The sequence below is a fragment of the Dasypus novemcinctus genome, chromosome 12, assembly GCF_030445035.2.
Source record: "Dasypus novemcinctus isolate mDasNov1 chromosome 12, mDasNov1.1.hap2, whole genome shotgun sequence".
NCBI classification, from domain to species: domain Eukaryota; kingdom Metazoa; phylum Chordata; class Mammalia; order Cingulata; family Dasypodidae; genus Dasypus; species Dasypus novemcinctus.
Genome location: NC_080684.1, coordinates 13,789,143 through 13,807,307, shown reverse-complemented (window position 1 = coordinate 13,807,307; position 18,165 = coordinate 13,789,143). Strand labels below are relative to the sequence as shown.

The following is an 18,165-nucleotide window of genomic DNA, read 5'->3' as shown; positions in this document are numbered from 1 at the left end:
GAATGAAAAATAAGTCTTAAAAAAAAAAATACTGATGCCCAGAACACACCCCTGAGATTCTGGCCTAGTCTGGAATGGGGCCTGAGCACTGCCACACACATATGGTAGAGAGAGAGGAGCAGGTGCGAGGAAACACTGCAGACACTGCGGTGGGCAGCCTGAGATGCAGGAGAAATCTTGGGCTGTGGCTGGAAGGAGCATGAACTTAACTTTCCCTGATGCTGAAGACAACTGAAATATTTAAGAGCATCCACTTCCTAGTAGAGTTTTGATTTTACTAATTTCTCGATAACAATGGATTGGAGTAGAAATAACCTGGGTGTTGGGATTGGGATCAAATCTGGGTTGTGTGTGACTACTGGGTAAAATGGCTCATCTTTCTGAGCCCAGGGAGGGCAGAATCCACAGAGCCCTGAGGTGTGCTTTCCTTATCATCACATCACCAAATGCTCCAGGCAAACAGCTTGTGTGATACATCTGTGCGAGACTTAGCCAGCGCAGCAGCATCCTCCCGACCCGGATGACTGATGTGTGCCGCTGCTCCAGGAAGGTCTCCCTTCTCTGTCCGTGTCTCTGTGCGTTCCTCTAGAGCTTGGGGAATCACACTGGGTACCTCCCAGACTGAAGGAGCCTGTTGCTCGTCCACGGTTAAAAGGGTACTTGTTCTCCCCAGCCAGAGCCTTCAGAAATAGACGACGTGGTGAGAAGGGAAGCGGGGTTCTCCACGTCTCATCAGCTCGGCTTCCCCACTGCCTCCTGCCCTCGGGCCCAGCCAAGGGAAAAGAGCGTAACTGGGTCCGGTGCGTGGAGCCATGACATTGCCGTCCGTTGTTATGTCCATTGTGCTGAACGGTGCTTAGTGTCCACGCGGAGAGAAAGAGGCCCTGGGTGACTGTGCAAATGATGGGCAGGGCTTTCTGGCTCGCTCTCTTTTGCTCCCTACAATACAATCATTAGTAGAACTCTAGTGGTGAGCACTGCACTTAGGTTCTCTGGCCAAACCGCACACCACGAGGCTCCAGGTGATTTATGGAAAGAGTGAAAACTCTTACACCAGCAAAGAAGAGGCAACTTTGCCTGGGCCCTGGGGACTCAGAGGAGCTTCTTCTCTTACTCATGGTAATCATGGTATTACCGCATCTGGAGAAAGTAAGCATCAGATGAAGAAGATGCCCATATACAAATAAGGGGTCCAGAGCAGTAAAGCTGTGGCAAGGTTACATCCCTAGGGATACGGGGTGTGCTCTGTTAGATGGGAGTTTCCTGGTTGCAACAAGAGTTTGTGGGGAAGGACTGGGATGTTTTCAACATGCCTTGAAACCATCCTCACCTCTTTACTCACAGAGATAGACTATGGCAGATTAATTAGCTCTGCATTTATTCCAACTTTCTAATTAAAAGGTTGGAAAGTTAAAAACTACATCTCTCAGACTCTCGCAGCTAGCATTACAGATGTGATTTTAAAATAATCAACAGGAGCATTTGTGTGCCATAAATTAGAAACCAAGTAGAGGGAAAGCTGGTAGTACCACAGGCGTGAAGTTTACCTTTGTGGCTCCAGGAGGAGTCGTACAGCTCTGGAGCAAACAGTTGAAACAGCTGTTTTCTGATCCCCAAGTGTGACCGGCTGGGCTAATGCTTCCTGACTCCCAGGTCCCTAAGAGAGCCCGTTTTTCCGGAAATCTCGAGACTCAGTCTAGAACTCATCCCTCCAGCATGTCCAATGGTTCAGTAAGCAGGTAATTTTCTGAATTAAATCCTTTTCTAAGTACAACTGCTGAAGTAATTTCTGATATCTACTACTAAATCCCAACCAAGCTTCTCACTTTCAATATGTACCTCCCATGCCATGGACAATTCCAAGGAGTGCTGGGTAGGAAGTGTTTCATTCAGCCACTAAAATGTATTCCTCTCATTGTTAGTTGATACAATCTGGCTTTCACAATGATCTCATGCTCTAGATCACCAAGAAGGTTTATTATTTTGGCTGTCTTATATGAAATTGAGTTTCTGGGTCAGCAAGGCTGGAAATATGAACTTGAACTGTGGTTCATGCAATAAGGTAATACCGCTCCGTCAAATATTTTCACAGCCAGCCTGCTGACTTCCCAAGATGGGAACAACTCCACTGTGCCTTCCTTCTCCCCAAGGCTTCAATCACCCTGATTGTGAGAGACATGTCTCCTCCAGATGTCGTTGCTAGCAAGCTTATCCTGCATGACTTTTCATTGTAATGTGTTAATTTATCAGTCAAGTCCTAAAAGAATGAAATGCATGCATCTGTGGGACAGCAAAGGTAAGAAATAGCTTCGTTTATTTTTCTAGTCTCTAATCAGACACACAGTTATTAAAAAGTTAAACTAGGTATTTAAGAAGGAAACTTTTAGTCTACTTTCCACCCCCTCCCACCCGATCCCGCCTTGTTAAGGGGTGAGGAGCGAGAACCAGCCTCAGGCTGTGAGCAGCCTGGGGGCTGGGGTGGGTGGATGTGGAGCCTTGGTGGGCAGGCAATAGGAAATCTGGGAGTCAGGGGAATGGCCAAAGCCAGAATTGGCAAAAGAAGGCCCGATGCTGTGAAAAGTAAAGATGAATGCCAAGTATGGGAGGTCAAAGGTGGATATTGGAAGTTACAGTCCCGCAGCAAGAGCTTGGAGCCGGAGAAGTAGGTCAGAAGGAACTGGGACGATCACAACAGCACTGTTGACAACAGCCAAACGGTGGAGGCAAGCCAAGTGTATCAAGAGATGAGTGGATAAACAAAACGGGGTATACAATGGAATAGTGTTCAGACATAACAGGAAGGAAGTCCTGACACATGCTAACACAGACGGACGTTGAAATCATTATGCTACGTGAAATTAGACAGCCACAGGACAAACAGACACAAGCCACTGAGCTGGAGAAATCGGTCCTACACAGCTCAGGGAAACACTAGGGAAGCAGAGGGTACAGAGAACTGTATGTTGGCAAGAATGATGCATCTGTGGGCAGCTCCAAGTTGCCAAGTAGACCTGCATTAGTAGCAGCAGGAGGGAGGCGGTGTTACAAAGTCCTTTCAACCTCTCGGGAATGTACCACTGGAGGCTTCTCAGGCCTGTGGAGGCCAGTGAGGAGGAGCTTTGGCATGACTGAGGAATGCACTGTTCATTTAAGCTCCACGGGCATGTTTAGCAGAAAAGTAACAATAACAATAACCATCCCCTACATTTACAGGAGATTGTATCCTGGACGTCCTTTAATCTTTACAATTCCGAGAAATGGGCATTATAAATGAGGTTCAAAGAGGTTAAAAAAAAAGAGAAAGAAAAAGTGTATGATTCCACGTATATGAAATATCCAGAATAAAAAATTTCAAAGAGTCAAAGCAAATTACAGGTTACAGGGGGCTGGGGGAGTTATTGTTAATGGGTACAGAGTTTCTGTTTTAGGTAATGGATGGCAGTATAATGGTAGCACAGCATTGTAATAAACTTCATTAACACCACTGGATTGAAGACTTAAAAATGGCTGAAATGTCAAATTTGATGTTTTATCTACGCTACCACAATTATTTTTGGAACGAAGGAACTGGGGAGGTGGGGGGGGGGGGTGTTCAGAGCCTTTATTTCAGCCATGGGTTGGTGTTCAACACCTTCGAGCAGCATGAAGGGTGTGGGCTGGCTTAGTCCGAAAGGGTGGGACGATTTTCAGGCAATTACAATGGGTACTATATTTACTGTAAGAGGTTTTCCAGTCTCAACTTTTACAATTCCTAGGGGGGTAGAAAAATACTCTAAGTGCCACATACACCTGGACACAAAAGAGATGCTACGAGAATATGACGGTGGTGATAGGAATAATTTTACACCGTCCTCCCACCTGTTCAGTTCTGCAATTTCAGACTCCGTAATGAGGTTCACAGCAGGGGTTCCCAGAAAGCAGAGGTAACAAGGAAGAGATAGAAAGCACTCAAAGAATTCATCGCCCCTACATGTCCTCAAAGGTTTGCAGATGGTGCTCAGAGCCTTGGTGAAGTGTTTTCTGCATTCTAAAACCTGATGACATCAAATCACCAGCCCAGTATCTAAGCCAGTTCTAAAAACAAGGTGTACTCAACAATTACAGAAAGGAAGGTCAGCGAGGAAATTCAAGGTTTGTCTTTCTAGTGTCAAAATTAATTTTTTTCCTTTAGAATGTCTTCCTTAATTAGGGCTAGCAGCAGCCCATTAGCACACGGAGTTCAACAGATGTGAGAGAATTTTAGGAATTATGAAGCTATGCCGAGACTAAGGATTAAGGCAATAGTTACAAGTGCTGACCTATATGTCCAGCACATATGCTGTTACTGGGGGAAAAAAAAAAGATACTTTACAATGGCAGAATACAGAGAATCTTATTCTACCAATAAATGAATCTGACCGGGCTGGATGGCAAACCGTGGGGACCGTCGCTGTAATGGCTCCCCGGGACCCACACCGCGCCGTGCCCAAGCCTCCGGTCAGTCCTTCCACCTCCCCACGCTGAGGACAGCTTGGCCATATGACGTGCTTTGGACAACGGGACATGAGCAAACTTGACCATGCTTTGAAGTTGTACATGGAGCTCTAGGGGTGCCGAAGTTTGGGCAAGCCAAGATTCTAAAGAGTGGGTTACTTTGATGGCCTATAAAACCGTATAACAGTATTAAAGGGGGTGCATTTTGATCTTAGATTTTTTTATGTTGAGGCAAAGTCCTACATAAACTGAAAAAAAGAAGAAAAAAGAACAAAATGACTTACCCCATATTCCCATAAATACTGCAAAGACTAAGGTTCCAAAGCTGTCAAAGATGCACAATTTCTGTAAAATGCAATAATTACATATATGTGAATCATGTTCTCCGTTTACTAGATTTCACCAAATATGCAACGCTTTGTGAATTCTACAGTCTGAAGTTCTACTGAAAGCTGATATCTAGTTTACTAACCACATCTACTATATACTCACAGAAGATTTCTCTTTCTTTCAAAAGCAAACAACCCTTGCTATATTTACCAGAGCACGTTTTCTAACAGAATTATTTCACGTCAAAGGAACATAGCTGTGTAGCTGCGAAGATGGCCCTCTGTTTAAAGCCTCTATCAGGATTTTGAATAACGGCCTCTCCAAAGACTGACATTGGGAATCTGAGGAAGGAATATGGCCTTTACGAGTCTCTCTTCCTATTCGACATCTAAGCTACCTTTGGAATGGACTTACTCATCACCAGCTTAGCCTGGTGGGGAAAGTTTCAGAATTCTTTCTTTTCTAGTTGAGGGAAGTACAAAGGTGGAGTTTGCTCTGAGCGAGCTCTGCACTCCCCACCCCCCAGAGAAAACTCACAGGAATGCGGTTTCCTTAAACCCAGAGGTGGCTTCCTGCTGTCACCGACATGTTCCCATTGGAACAGGAATGCACAGATGCTTTTGCTAACATTAAAACGAGTACAATGATCATCAATGAAATGACAAGCTTGGGTGAAGGAAGGGCTATCCGCCAGTTTGGACAAGTTTCATCCCATCCCATTGCCCACTATGGCTTCCTAGAAAGTCTTTGATTAGTGGGCATTTTTACACAGCCTAAAAAAAAAAAATCAATAAAGTCAACGGGTAAAATGGCAAGCATATATTATAGCAGCTTTATGGTAAATCATATGAAGAAGACAGGGACTGGGAAGAACAAGAAACTACAGGTGAGGAAAAAAGAAACCTTTTCAAATGCTAAAGAAAACTCAAAGCTGCTTCTCAGGAAAATTCTATTTTGTTTTAGGTAACTTTGTGTGTTCCATTTATATTGATGTAAAGTGGGAAAACGTCCATCGAGGAAAAGACATTAGATTACTTTCAAAAAAAGGAGATCCATTAGCCACCTTCTCATCCATTTGGTCTCTTAACAGAAAGCACAACCGCAAGTCATCTTGAGGTTCCAATTCCTCTCAAAAGTTCAGTTCAAGGAAGAGAAAATGAATAAATCAGTGGCTGCTCTGGGGAACAAGGCCTGGGAGTCCATATGCAGAACATTTCTCTTACGGAACCATCTTCTCCCAAGTTGCTTTTTAATGTTATTCTCATCCTTTATTGAAAATTATGACAAGTTCTTTTAAAAAGTCTGTATATGTTATAATGCTATTACCATTTTCTGTCCAATGTTACTCCTTTTTTAGGAATCAATGCCAGCCTCTATTTCATGCCTCCCTACTTGCCCTAACTGGGGGAAAAAAACCTGTTTTCCGTCTTATTATATCTATGTTGAGGGAAAGTCAATGGAAGTATAGTTGTCAAAGCCAGAGAAAAAGCAGGTGTGGCAAGAAAGAGTGTGTTTACTGCCAAGGCCAGCCAACTCGAGTAAGAGACAAGTCTTAACACTCCTGGTTGAAATTACCATTTTTGCTGGAAGTTGGAGGATGGAGGGTGAGAGGGAAATAATGAGATGGCTGGCCTCTTTGCTCTACGAGTCCCATGGGCTACACGGAAGCAGGAGGTAGAGGAGAAAGCAAGCTTAACTTGCCTGGCAGGATGGCGTAAGAGAGGGCAAGACAGCCATGTGAAGAGGGCAGCATCATGGGGAATGGATGTAACTCAAGTGGTTAAGCACCTGCTTCCCAGCTATGAGGTCCCGAGTTCGATCCCCGGTACCTCCTAAAAACAAACAAACAAACAAACAAAAAACCCTCCCTGGAGAGCAGATATAGCTCAGGGTTTGAGTGCCTTTTCCCCATGATGAGGTCCTGGGTTCAACCCCTGGTACTTCCTCAAATTAGAATACTGCTTTATTCACAAAGAGTAAGAAAAAGATTTAAACAGGAGGAGGACGAACCAATAAGAATCTTAAAAAATGACCATTTGTTATACTTCCTCCTTGGAATGGAGTAAAATTAAAATTTTTATAACTCAATATGCTTCTAAGAACTAGTCAGAAAGCTAAAGTCCTTATTCAATGCTCAATCCAAAAAAAAATACATATCCCTATTACTTGTACAATTATTTTTCAAAATTTCCTTGATCCTGATTTAACGTTTCTTTTCTACTTTGTTAGCACTTTTAGCATGCATGTCAATTAGTGAATATCTCACCTCTTTCCTAAAGAGGTAGATATGAATATATAAATACACGTTTGAAAGGAGGAGGGAAGGAAGAAATGATTTGAATTAATCAATAAACAGAAAGCATGAAAGAGTACTCTTCTCCTTTCCTAACATATTTTTCACTTCATCCTTGTATTCATACTCTTTTGTAGTTCAAATCACACTGGCAAGACTGGAGGGATCCTTCAGGGAACTGGAACAGAATCAAACTTACTGATTTCTTCCAAAACAGTGGGGGAAAGAACAGACAAGGACATATTTGGAAGTCATGTGCCTAGGGATGGGTTGGACAGACAGGAGCAGAAGAAAGGAGGAAGAAGTGTTGTGTGGAGAGGGAGAGAACTTTTTCAGGGAAATAGAATTTCCACTTGTACTTATGTGGGGTATCATCTGTCGGGGTGTTATCTTTGGCATTTGCCTTAAATCCAGTGCCTTGGGATGCATGGCTAACTAGTGACCTTAAAATTTATGAGTCATCATCATCGGAAGGCAGCTTCTCTCTTCCTAGCTTTTAAGTCTTTCCTGATGTGTGATCTATGAGAGATATTTATAGCCTAGGATATTTTTTGGTTTGGGAAAGGGCAATGGAAGCTATTTTAATTCATAAATTAAGCATAAAAGCCCACGTTTGACAACACCCAGCAATTGTCTTAACTGGCTGAACAATTTTTCAAGCATAGGGCTGGATGGAGAGCAAAGTGCCTGGTGCCTTAGTCAGCGGGTGAGGAACAGGGTAACGGCAGGAAATGCAGATTTGCTGTCAATTTCTGGCTTTGTCAGTTAGTACGTGGGTGACCTTGGGCAAATTAATCTAACGGTCTTTAGTGTTTTAAAAGCAACAACAACACAAGAACAGGAACTTTGCAAAGTATAAAATATACAGTGGCACAACTTTATATCATAGCAGTGTGTTCAGTTAACGTCTCCCAGGCTTATGTGGAGTAATCAGAACGTTCCAAGGGCTTAAGGATTCCAGACAGAACAAGGGGATAGAGAGATCATGATGAGGTGGAAGAGAGTGTCAGTGTTGTCAGAAAAACTCTTGGATGGAAGCAGACCATCTTTTTTGCTGACTAGAAAGAAGATGGTCTGCTTTTTTAGGAAGCGCTCTCCCATCTCAATGTTTGTCCTAAACCTCTTGGATTTTAGGAAATCGTGGAACTCAAAACCATATGCATGTTTCAGGGTAGCCAGATGGATTCTGTGAGAGTGTTTTGAGGCAGAGTATCTATTATCAGTCATGTACAAAACTTTTCTTATGTGTATTTACAGACACAGTCTAAATCTGACCACCAAACATTTAGGGGCTTTTAAAAATCCAAGCATAGTCTCAATACGTTTTGAAAGTGGGGAACACAAGTACAGATTTCCTCTCACTTGAATTAAGGAAAATCATCGTAGTGGCAATCTTAAACAGCGTTCACAAGACTCAGGTTTGAGGTTTCTGCTCTGAATACTTGCAATACACAAAGAGTTTTGATTCCAACCTCCCACACTGACCCTCCATGAGCCTAGGATATGGCTTTTAATCTCAATTTATTATTTGTAAAAGGAATAAACACATGCATTCTATATCTATCATCAGACTGTTTTGAAATTTAGGTGAAAAATATCTTTCTGAATTGCTCAGAGGGAAAAAATATATAAGTCCTATGTTGAACTAAAGTTACCTTTAGAAGAAAAACACATACAGGTAAATGTTAGGAATGACAAAAAATTACCTTTGAGGACTCGCAAGTGATATTGAGTTTCCAGAATGGACAAAGTTTGTCACACTGAGGACACATTATGATCTGGCCACCAATATCAGGATCACAAACTTCTTTACTATAAGAGAAGATAAAAGTTTAATTTAAAAATATTAATACATCGGACTTTCTAATGGTATTGTAAGATATGACATCCATTCATGATAAAAGCGAAACTAAACAAAACCTCTTAGAAAGCTGGGAATAGAAGGAACTTCAGGAAGCTGGTAACTACCTGCTACATAAAACCAACAGAAAAATGCTGAAAGTATTTTCTTTGATCAGGAACGAGGAAAGCCTACTACCAGCACCACTCCTTTAGGTGGAGGTCCTCCCTAGCACAGCAAGTCAAGGAAAATGAAGATATGAGGATGGGCAAGGAAGAAAGTCAAATTATCAACTAACGATTGAGAACACTGGCTACAGAGACAACTCCGTACAGTCTACAGGTAAATTACTAGAATGAATGTGAGCTCAAAAAGTTTCCTGGACATGAAATTAACATACAAAAAGGAATTGTGTCCCTCTATGCTTGAAACAATTAGAAAACAATTTTTTTAAAAAAGATACCATTTACAATAGATTAAAAATTATAAAAAGCAAGGAGCGAGTTCAGTACATAGGCACTGAGTGGCGTGTCCAGCTTCCAAGCAGGGACCTTTGTGTCGTGCATGATGAGAAAGTGAATTCGAAATGCGTGATGTTAAGACAGGCAAGAAGATTTTTGTTCAGAGGTGTGCCCAGTGGGGAAGGGAGGCAAGCACAAGCATGGGCCAAATCTTATGGTCTGTCTGGGCAGGGGTCAGGTGAGGCCCTGGGATTCTCCTCCACAGGTGCCAACGAGAACAAAAGCATCACTAGGGGAGAGGAGATGCCGATGGAGTACTTGGAGAATTCCAAGAAGTCCAGTCCTGGAACAAAAATGATCTTTGGCATTAAGAAGAAGGCAGAAAGGAAAGGTTTGATGGCATATCTCAAGAAAGCTACTAATGATAATAGTTGGCCACTGTGTTATTTATTACAAAACAGAAATGTCCTGTGGCTTTCTTACATGTACCAAATTTAAATTGATCTCAAACACCAGAATTCAGATCACGAATGGCTGACAGGATATTTTTGTTGGACAGTCCTTTGTTCAAAAAAAAAAAAATTAGCTTATAGTTAAATGAATATTACCACGCTTATTGTCTTTTTAAGTAATTCTGGTTCAGCAAGTGATATCACTATTTCCCCCTTCAAAGGATATAGCTGGACACGAGGCTAGGGTGAGTTAGTAATGTGCAACTTTTCACAAAGATGAGGAATGCCTACTTACAGCCTACGGAAGATTGGTTTTACGTTTAGATTTATGTAACTGGTTTTATGAATATATCTAAATACTAGGTGTAGCAGTTTGGCATTGTTTGTCAATTCTAAAAATATATATTGGATTACGGTTGTAAACTGGTCTATTCCTCTGGGCATTTTAGATTGTATTCAATTCAAGGGTTTCACTTTTACTTGATTAAATTATGATCAAAGCTTTGATTTGGCCATGCCAGTAGGTTGAGTCCATGCCCCCTGCCCCAAGGGGGCAGGGACTCATAGAGAAAATGACAGGGCAAGGAGAGAGTTTGAGTTTTGATGCTGGAGCCCCAGGAAGCAGATATGTGAGGAAAGAGAGAAGGCTCCATTAGATACGGCAGAGGCCCCGGGAGAAGATTGAGCCGATAGTCTACAGCTGACCTTGTGAAGAAAGTAGCGCAGCTGAGCCCAGAAAGACAGGAGCCCTGGAAGGAGAGATGAGCCTTATGTCAGTCTACAGATGAGACTGGAAGAAGCTGGAACCATGGAGCCTTAAGAGGAAGAAGGCAGGCTGAACCCTTGCAGACGTCGCCCGCCATCTTGCTTCAACACGTGGCCAATGACTTTAGGTGAGAAAGTATCTCTTATGGCATCTTGAGCTGGACTCTTTAGGGTCTTGTGACTACAAGCTTTTACCCCAAACAAATACCCTTTATAAAGGCCAACAGAGTAATTCTAGTACTTTGCATCAGCACCCCTTTGGCTGACTAATACACAAGGGAAATCACTTCACTGTCTCATAGAATAGAGCAGACCCATCTGTGTTTCAACGGGTATTCATCAGCCTGTTTAAAGGCCGGTATTGAAAATAAGGTAGCTATGTCGACTTCATCTTTTTGGTTTTAACCACGTCAATCAAATTAAAATTCCCTGTATCTGAAATGTTGCCTTTTAATTAACAAAAGGCATTTTGGGGGAGGGGAGAGGAAGCTCAGTGGTTGAGCGCCTGCCTCCCATGAATGAGGTCCTGGGTTCAATCTCTGGTATTCCCCCCCCAAAAGGCATTTTGGTGTGGTGTATGCACAATACCAAATAAAGAATGCTGAACACTTTATTTATTCCTATACGATAGGATCATCTATATTTATAGATGATCTATGAGGTTGGATATTTTTTAAAGTCTGTGACAAGATATAGTAGCTAGTTAAATTTTGCTTTTTAAATTCTTTACTAAGCCAGACTAAGTTGTAATTCAAGGTAGTCTTTAAACTGCTATTCAAAACCACATAATATAGTAGAGTCACTAAATTATGTGTGGTTGGTCATGGTGCTTTTGCCAACTTATTATAAGGATTTAAGTGGAGGAGACAGACCCTCAGCACAAGTTTTTAAATTATGCGACTGTAAGATTTAAGATGATTAAAAAAAAAAAACCACATCAAAAAAAATTATGAAGACCATAGGAATAAATCTAATTCAAGATGCTTAAGATTTATATGGAGAAAATTATAAAACTATGTCTCTCAACATTGAAAAACTGTATAAATGGACACATAATCTGTTCATGATTTGCAAGAATCAATATTTAAAGATGTCAGTTCTCCTCCATTTGAGATGTTATTGCAACAGAAGAGCAAAGAACTAAGAACAGTCAAAACACTCCTGAAGAACCAGGTGCTATTGGCATAGGTTAAGAAGAACTGATCAACAGAACAAAATGAAGATTTCAGAAACAGATCTCTGCATATACAAAACTGATTTATGGCAGAGATGACACAGTAAATCAGTAAGGTGCAAAAAGACATTTCAATAAAAGGGGCTCATACAATGGAATATCCAAAAGGAAAAACATGAAAGTGAACATAATCATACATAAAAATCAATTCAAGGTGAAAAAAGGCACTGTCAAAGTATAAACCTATTAGAAGAAAATATAAGAGAATAGCTATATAAACTTAGAGTAAGAGAAACTTCTTAAGAGACACCAAAAAACAAATGATAAAGGAAAACCTTGAAAATTTCAAGAACTTTTCCAAGTGTGAATTTATTAAAAGACACTGTAAAGGGAGAGAAAAAAACTAGCAACAAACTGGTGTAAGGTATTTGCAACACATAAAAATGACAAAGGATTATTAGCCAAAGTATTTGCAGAATTCCTATAAATTAATAAGAAATGACAACAAATTAAAACAATAGGTTGCAGATTGTTCCTTCCTAGAAAACCATTCTGGAATTGTGCAGTTAGGTGGCCCTGCAAATAATCAGTAAAATAGAAACGGGCATGGGAAGCATTACTGGAAAGCCTGGATAAGCATGTCTGAAAATCTGTTCCTCTGTAAAAACAATGAGAACACTAATAAAAGTTCTCAAAAATCAACATTTTCGGAACTCTGGAAATTAAAACCAAACACTTAATAGTAATCAGAGAAAAACAGCTGAATTTCTGTAAGAACAGTCAGCTTTGTGGTGTTTTAACTTGCCCTATTTCTATCCCATCTCCCCAGCTTTGCAGCAGCCTTAAAAACCAACAGCATAGCCACCATGGTAGCTGTTAAATAGCAATCTGCCATTGAAGGGGGAGGAAGGGGTTTGAGCTACCCAAAATGCCCATCCCCGGGGAACTATCACTATTTGACCTGCCTGACAGCTCCCTAGAAAAGCTCCATTCCCTAGAAAAGCTCCCTAGAAAAGTTCCATTCTCCTGACCATCACAGAGCTCAGCCTGTGTAAAAAGACTTAACCCCAGCTATCTGGTGAAAACAATTAGCAGGAATTGTTTAACACCACAGCTGCCCGAGGCAATGATGATAATAATAGGGGATAATGAGAGGCTACCAAAAACTTAAAAGGAAAAATTGGAGAATGTTATTGTCCACAGGAGGTTCTAAAGAGCTCTGGCATATTCCTGGGACTGAGGAAGGACACGTGCACCTGTAGGGCTGTATACATGTCCAAGAAACACCTGAGAAAGCCTGAACCTCTCATCCCTGTTTGCTCTTTGCACAAGGAATCAAGACCAAGGCAGAGCTGGAAACTGTACCCAAGATCATTTAAGGCAAGATTCAAAATACATGCAAAGCCCCTTGGCTGAGACAGAACTGAATCCAGGCATTTAAGGAAATAATTGTCCAATCATTAGCTGACAAAATTAAGTTTAACGAGCACAGACTTCAGTGGCCACTCAGGACAAAGCATGCACATTTTACAGAATGAGTTCAGAAAGTTACTAAACAAACAGCGGTAGCAACAACAAGAAACCCCGAGGAGGGGGGAAATCTGATTTCCAGAGTTGTCACATATTGGCATTTTAAATGCTCAGTTTGCAATGACAAATTATGAATGGCCCAAGTATAGGAAATGAAAGGATTCAACAGAAACTGCCCCTGAGGAAGCCTGGATGTTGGAAGTTGGAAGTACTAGACCAAAATTTATAAATAAGCAATTATACATATGCTGAAAGAACTAAAGGAAACCATGTCTAAAGAAATAAAGTATGTAAACAATGTCTCATGCTATAGACAGTATCAATAAAGAGACAAAGTATTTAAACAAATACAAATTCTGGAGTTCAAAAGTATGATAACTGAAATGAAAAACTCCCTGGAGGAGCTCCTCTAAAGTATTGAGCTTATAAGAAGAGTCAGTGAACTTGAAGATGGGTCTACTGAGATGATCAGGTCTGAGGAACAGAAAAAAAAAGAATGGAAAAAAAAAATGACCACAGAGTCAGAGATTTGTGTGACACCATCAAATGTACCAATGTAAATATAATTAGAGTTCCATAGGGGAGGAGAGACAGAAAAGGGCAGAAAGAATATTTGAATAAATAATAGCTGAATACTTTTGAAATTTGAAGTAAAACAATCTGTATCTTCAAGAAGTTTAACAAATTTCAAGTAGCATAAGTGCAAAGTGATTATTTTGAAACCCAGGCGCATCATAGTCACAGTGTCGAAAGACAAAGATAGGGAGAATATCTTGAAAGCAGTCAGAAGGAATCGACTCATCAGATACAAGGGATCCTCAGAAAGATTAACATCTGACTTTTTATCAAAAGCCACAGTGACAAGAAGGCAATGGGTGATATGTGCAAAATGTGGAAAGAAAAAGACTGTCAAGTAAGAATTCTCTATCCAGCAAAATTATCGTTCAAAAACGAAAAAGAAATGAAGATTATAAGTTTACTAAAAGGGTTAGAAGACAGATAACCAAAGGATAAAATAGATGAAGTAAATAATGCCTTTATAGTAATAACATTGAACATTAATGGATTGAACTCCCCAATCAAAAGACATAGACTGACAGAATGGATAAAAAAATAAGAGCCATCTATATGCTGCCTACAAAAGACCCACCTTAGATACAAGGATACAATCAGGCTGAAAGTGCAAAGTTGGAAAAAGTTATTTCATGCAAATAGTAATCAAACAGATCTGGAGTATTGATGGATTTTAAATGCAAGACTGTTATAAGAGATGAAGAAGATCACTCTATTTTAATAAAAGAAGCAATTCACCAAGATGAAATAGCAATAATAAATATGCACCTAATCTAGGTACCACAAAATATATGAGGCAAACAGTGGCAAAACTGAAGGGAGAAATAGATGTCTCTACAATAATAGTTGGAGAATTCAATACACCTCTCTCAGCATTGGACAGAACATCTGGACAAAGGATTAATAAGGAAACAGAAAGCTTGAATAATATGATAAAAGACCTAGACCTAAATGACATTTATGTTAATAAAACATTATACCCCAATATAGTAGAATATACATGCTTCTCAAGGGTTTATGGATCAAGGGTTTATGGATTCTTCTCCAGAGTAGACCATATATTGGGTCATAAATCAAATCGCAGTAAATTTTAAAAGGTTGATCTTATACAAAGCACTTTCTCTGATCATAACAGAATAAAGCCAGAAATCAATTAACAGGCAGAAAAAAGGAAAATTCACAAATACATGGAGATTAAACAATACACTCTTAGGTAATTAGTGGGTCAAAGAAGAGACTGCAAGAGAAATCCATAAGTATCTCAAGATACTGAAAATGAGAACATAACATATCAAAACCTATGGGGGGGGGGAAGCAGATTTGGCTCAACAGAGCATCTGCCTACCACATGGGAGGTCCAGGGTTCAAACCCAGGGCCTCCTGACCCATGTGGAGCTGGCCCATGTGCAGTGCTGATGCGCGCAAGGAGTGCCCTGCCACGCAGGGGTGTCCCCCGCGTAGGGAAGCCCCACATGCAAGGAGTGCACTCCATAAAGAGAGCTGCCCAGTGAGAAAATAGTGCAGCCTGCCCACAGTGGCGCTGCCCACACAGAGAGCTGATGCAGCAAGACGATGCAACAAAAAGAGACACAGATTCCTGGTGCTGCTGACAAGAATACAAGTGGACATAGAAGAACACACAGCACATGGACACAGAGAGCAGACAACTGGGGGTGGGGGCGGGGAAGAGGAGAGAAATAAATATTGAAAAAACAAAAAACAAACAAAAAAAAACCTATGGAGTACAGCAAAGGCAGTGCTAGGAGGGAAATTTATAGACCCCATGCTTACATTAAAAAAATAAGAGGGGAGCACTTACAGCTCAGTGCTTGAGCAGCTGTTTCCCACATATGAGAACCTGGGTTCAATCTCCAGTACCTCCTAAAAAAAAAGAAGAAGAAGAAGAAAGAAGAGAAAGAAAAAGAGGAAGAGGAGGAGGAAGAGGAAGAGGAAGAAGAATGAGCTAAAATTAAAGACCTTACTGCACACGTGGAGGAGCTAGAAAAAAGAAGAGCAAACTATCCCAAACCAAGTAGAAGGAAAGAAAGAAATAGATTAGAGCAGAAATAAATGAAATGGAGAATGAAAATCAATTAAGAGAATTAACAAAACCAAACATTGGTTCTTTAAGAAGATGACCAATTTGATAAGCTCTTAACTAGAGTAACCAAGGGGAAAAAAAAGGGAGAAGATGCAAATGAATAAAATTAGAAATGAGAAAGGGATATTACCACTGACTCTGTAGAAATAAAAAAGAGGATATTATGAACAACTGCACACCCAAACTAGACGATGTTGATGAAATGGACAAATTTCTAGAAACACACGAATAGCCAACACTGACCCTATAAGAGAAGACCTCAACAAACCAATCACAAGCAAAGAAATTGAAATAGTCATTAAAAGCCTCCCCAAAATGAAAAGCATAGCACCAGATGGCTTTACAGGTGAATTCTTCCAATAATTTAAATATCTAATACCAATCTTGCTATAACTCTTCCAAAAAACTGAACAGGAGGGAATGCTACTAGACTCATTCTATGATGCCAACATTATTCTAATAACAAAACTAAATAAAGATATTATGAGGAACAGATGTGACTCAAGCAGTTGAGCACCCGCCTCCCACAAGAGGTCCTGGTTCAGTTCCAAGTGCCTCCAGAAAAACAACAACAACAAACAAAACAAATGAAAATACCAATTCGGGGAAGCTGATCTGGCTCAGTGGTTGAGCACCAACTTCTCACATGAGTTCCTGGGTTCAATCCCCAATATTATGAAAAAAGGAAAATTACAGACCAATTTCTCTAATGAGTATAGAGGCAACAAAATATTTGTGAACCAAATCCAAAAGCACATTAAAAAAAATCATACAATACCAGCAAGCAGGTTTTATTCCAGGTATGCAAGCATGGTTCAACACCAGAAAATCAATCAGTATAATATACATCAAAAGACTGAACAAGAAAAATCACACAATCATCTCAATTGATGCAGAAAAGGCATATGGCAAATACAACATCTTTTCTTGATAAAAATATTCCAAAAGATAGGAATAGAAGGAAATTATCTCAATATGATGAAACGCATATATGAAAAACCCACTGCTAACATTGTACTCAACAGTGAAAGATATACAGCTTTCCTGTTGAGATCAGGAATAAGTCTGCCCACTGTCACCACTGTTACTCAATATTGTGCTAAAAGTTCTAGTTAGAGCAATTAGGCAAGAAAAAATAATAGGCACCAACATAGGAAAAGAAGAAGTAAACTTCCATTATGCCCTGATGACTGATCCTATACCTAGAAAATCCTGAAAAATCCACAAGAAAGCTACAAGAACTAACAGACAAGTTCAGCAAAGTGGCGGGACTCAAGATTAATAAGCAAAAATCAATAGCATTTTAATAGACTACTAATGAGTAAACAGAACAATGTCAGGAAAAAAATTCCATTTACAATAGCAACTAAAAGAATCAAATATTGGGAAGTAGACTTGGCCCAGTGGTTAGGGCGTCTGTCTACCACATGGAAGGTCCGCAGTTCAAACCCTGGGCCTCCTTGACCCGTGTGGAGCTGGCCCATGCGTGGTGCTGACGTGCTCAAGGAGTGCCGTGCCACGCAGGGGTGTCCCCCGCGTAGGGGAGCCCCACGCGCAAGGAGTGCGCCCGGTAAGGAGAGCCGCCCAGTGGGAAAGAAAGTCGGCCTGCCCAATAATGGCGCCGCACACACGGAGAGCTGACAGCAAGATGATGCAACAAAAGGAAACACAGATTCCCAGTGCCGCTGATAAGGATAGAAGTGGTCACAGAAGAACACAGCGAATGGACACAGAGAGCAGACAATTGAGGGGGTGGGAAGGGGAGAGAAATAAATAAAAAATATATCTTAAAAGAATCAAATATTTAGGAATACACTTAATGAAGGACATAAAGGACCTACATTCAGAAAATTACAAAACATTACTAAAAGAAACCAGAGAAAACCTAAATAAATGGAAGAACATTCCATGTTAATGGATTGGAATACTAAATATCCTTAAGATGTCAATTCTACCTAAACTGATTTACAGATTCAACACAATCCCAACAAAAATTCCAACAGCCTTATTTACAAATTAGAAAAGCCAATTATCATATTTATTTGGAAGGGTAAGGGGTCCTGAATTGTCAAAAATACCTTAAAAAAGAATAAAGTTGAAGGACTCTCATTTCCTGACTTTAAAGCATATTACTTAGCAACAGTGGTAAACACCTCATGGTACTGGCATAAAG

At 40.5% G+C, this 18,165-nt stretch overlaps 1 protein-coding gene across 2 annotated transcripts in view; it reads right to left on the bottom strand.

Moving 5' to 3' along the window:
• Nucleotides 1–18,165, bottom strand: part of ANO6 (anoctamin 6) — a 239,406-nt gene that overhangs the window by 47,472 nt on the left and 173,769 nt on the right. For both annotated transcript variants that reach the window (XM_004447893.3, XM_071218788.1), the window contains exons 9-10: nt 8,803–8,908; nt 4,758–4,818 (exon numbers count right to left, since the gene is read on the bottom strand). In XM_004447893.3, the coding sequence (XP_004447950.1) occupies nt 4,758–4,818; nt 8,803–8,908 (167 nt within the window). The remainder of the gene's footprint in view (nt 1–4,757; nt 4,819–8,802; nt 8,909–18,165) is intronic.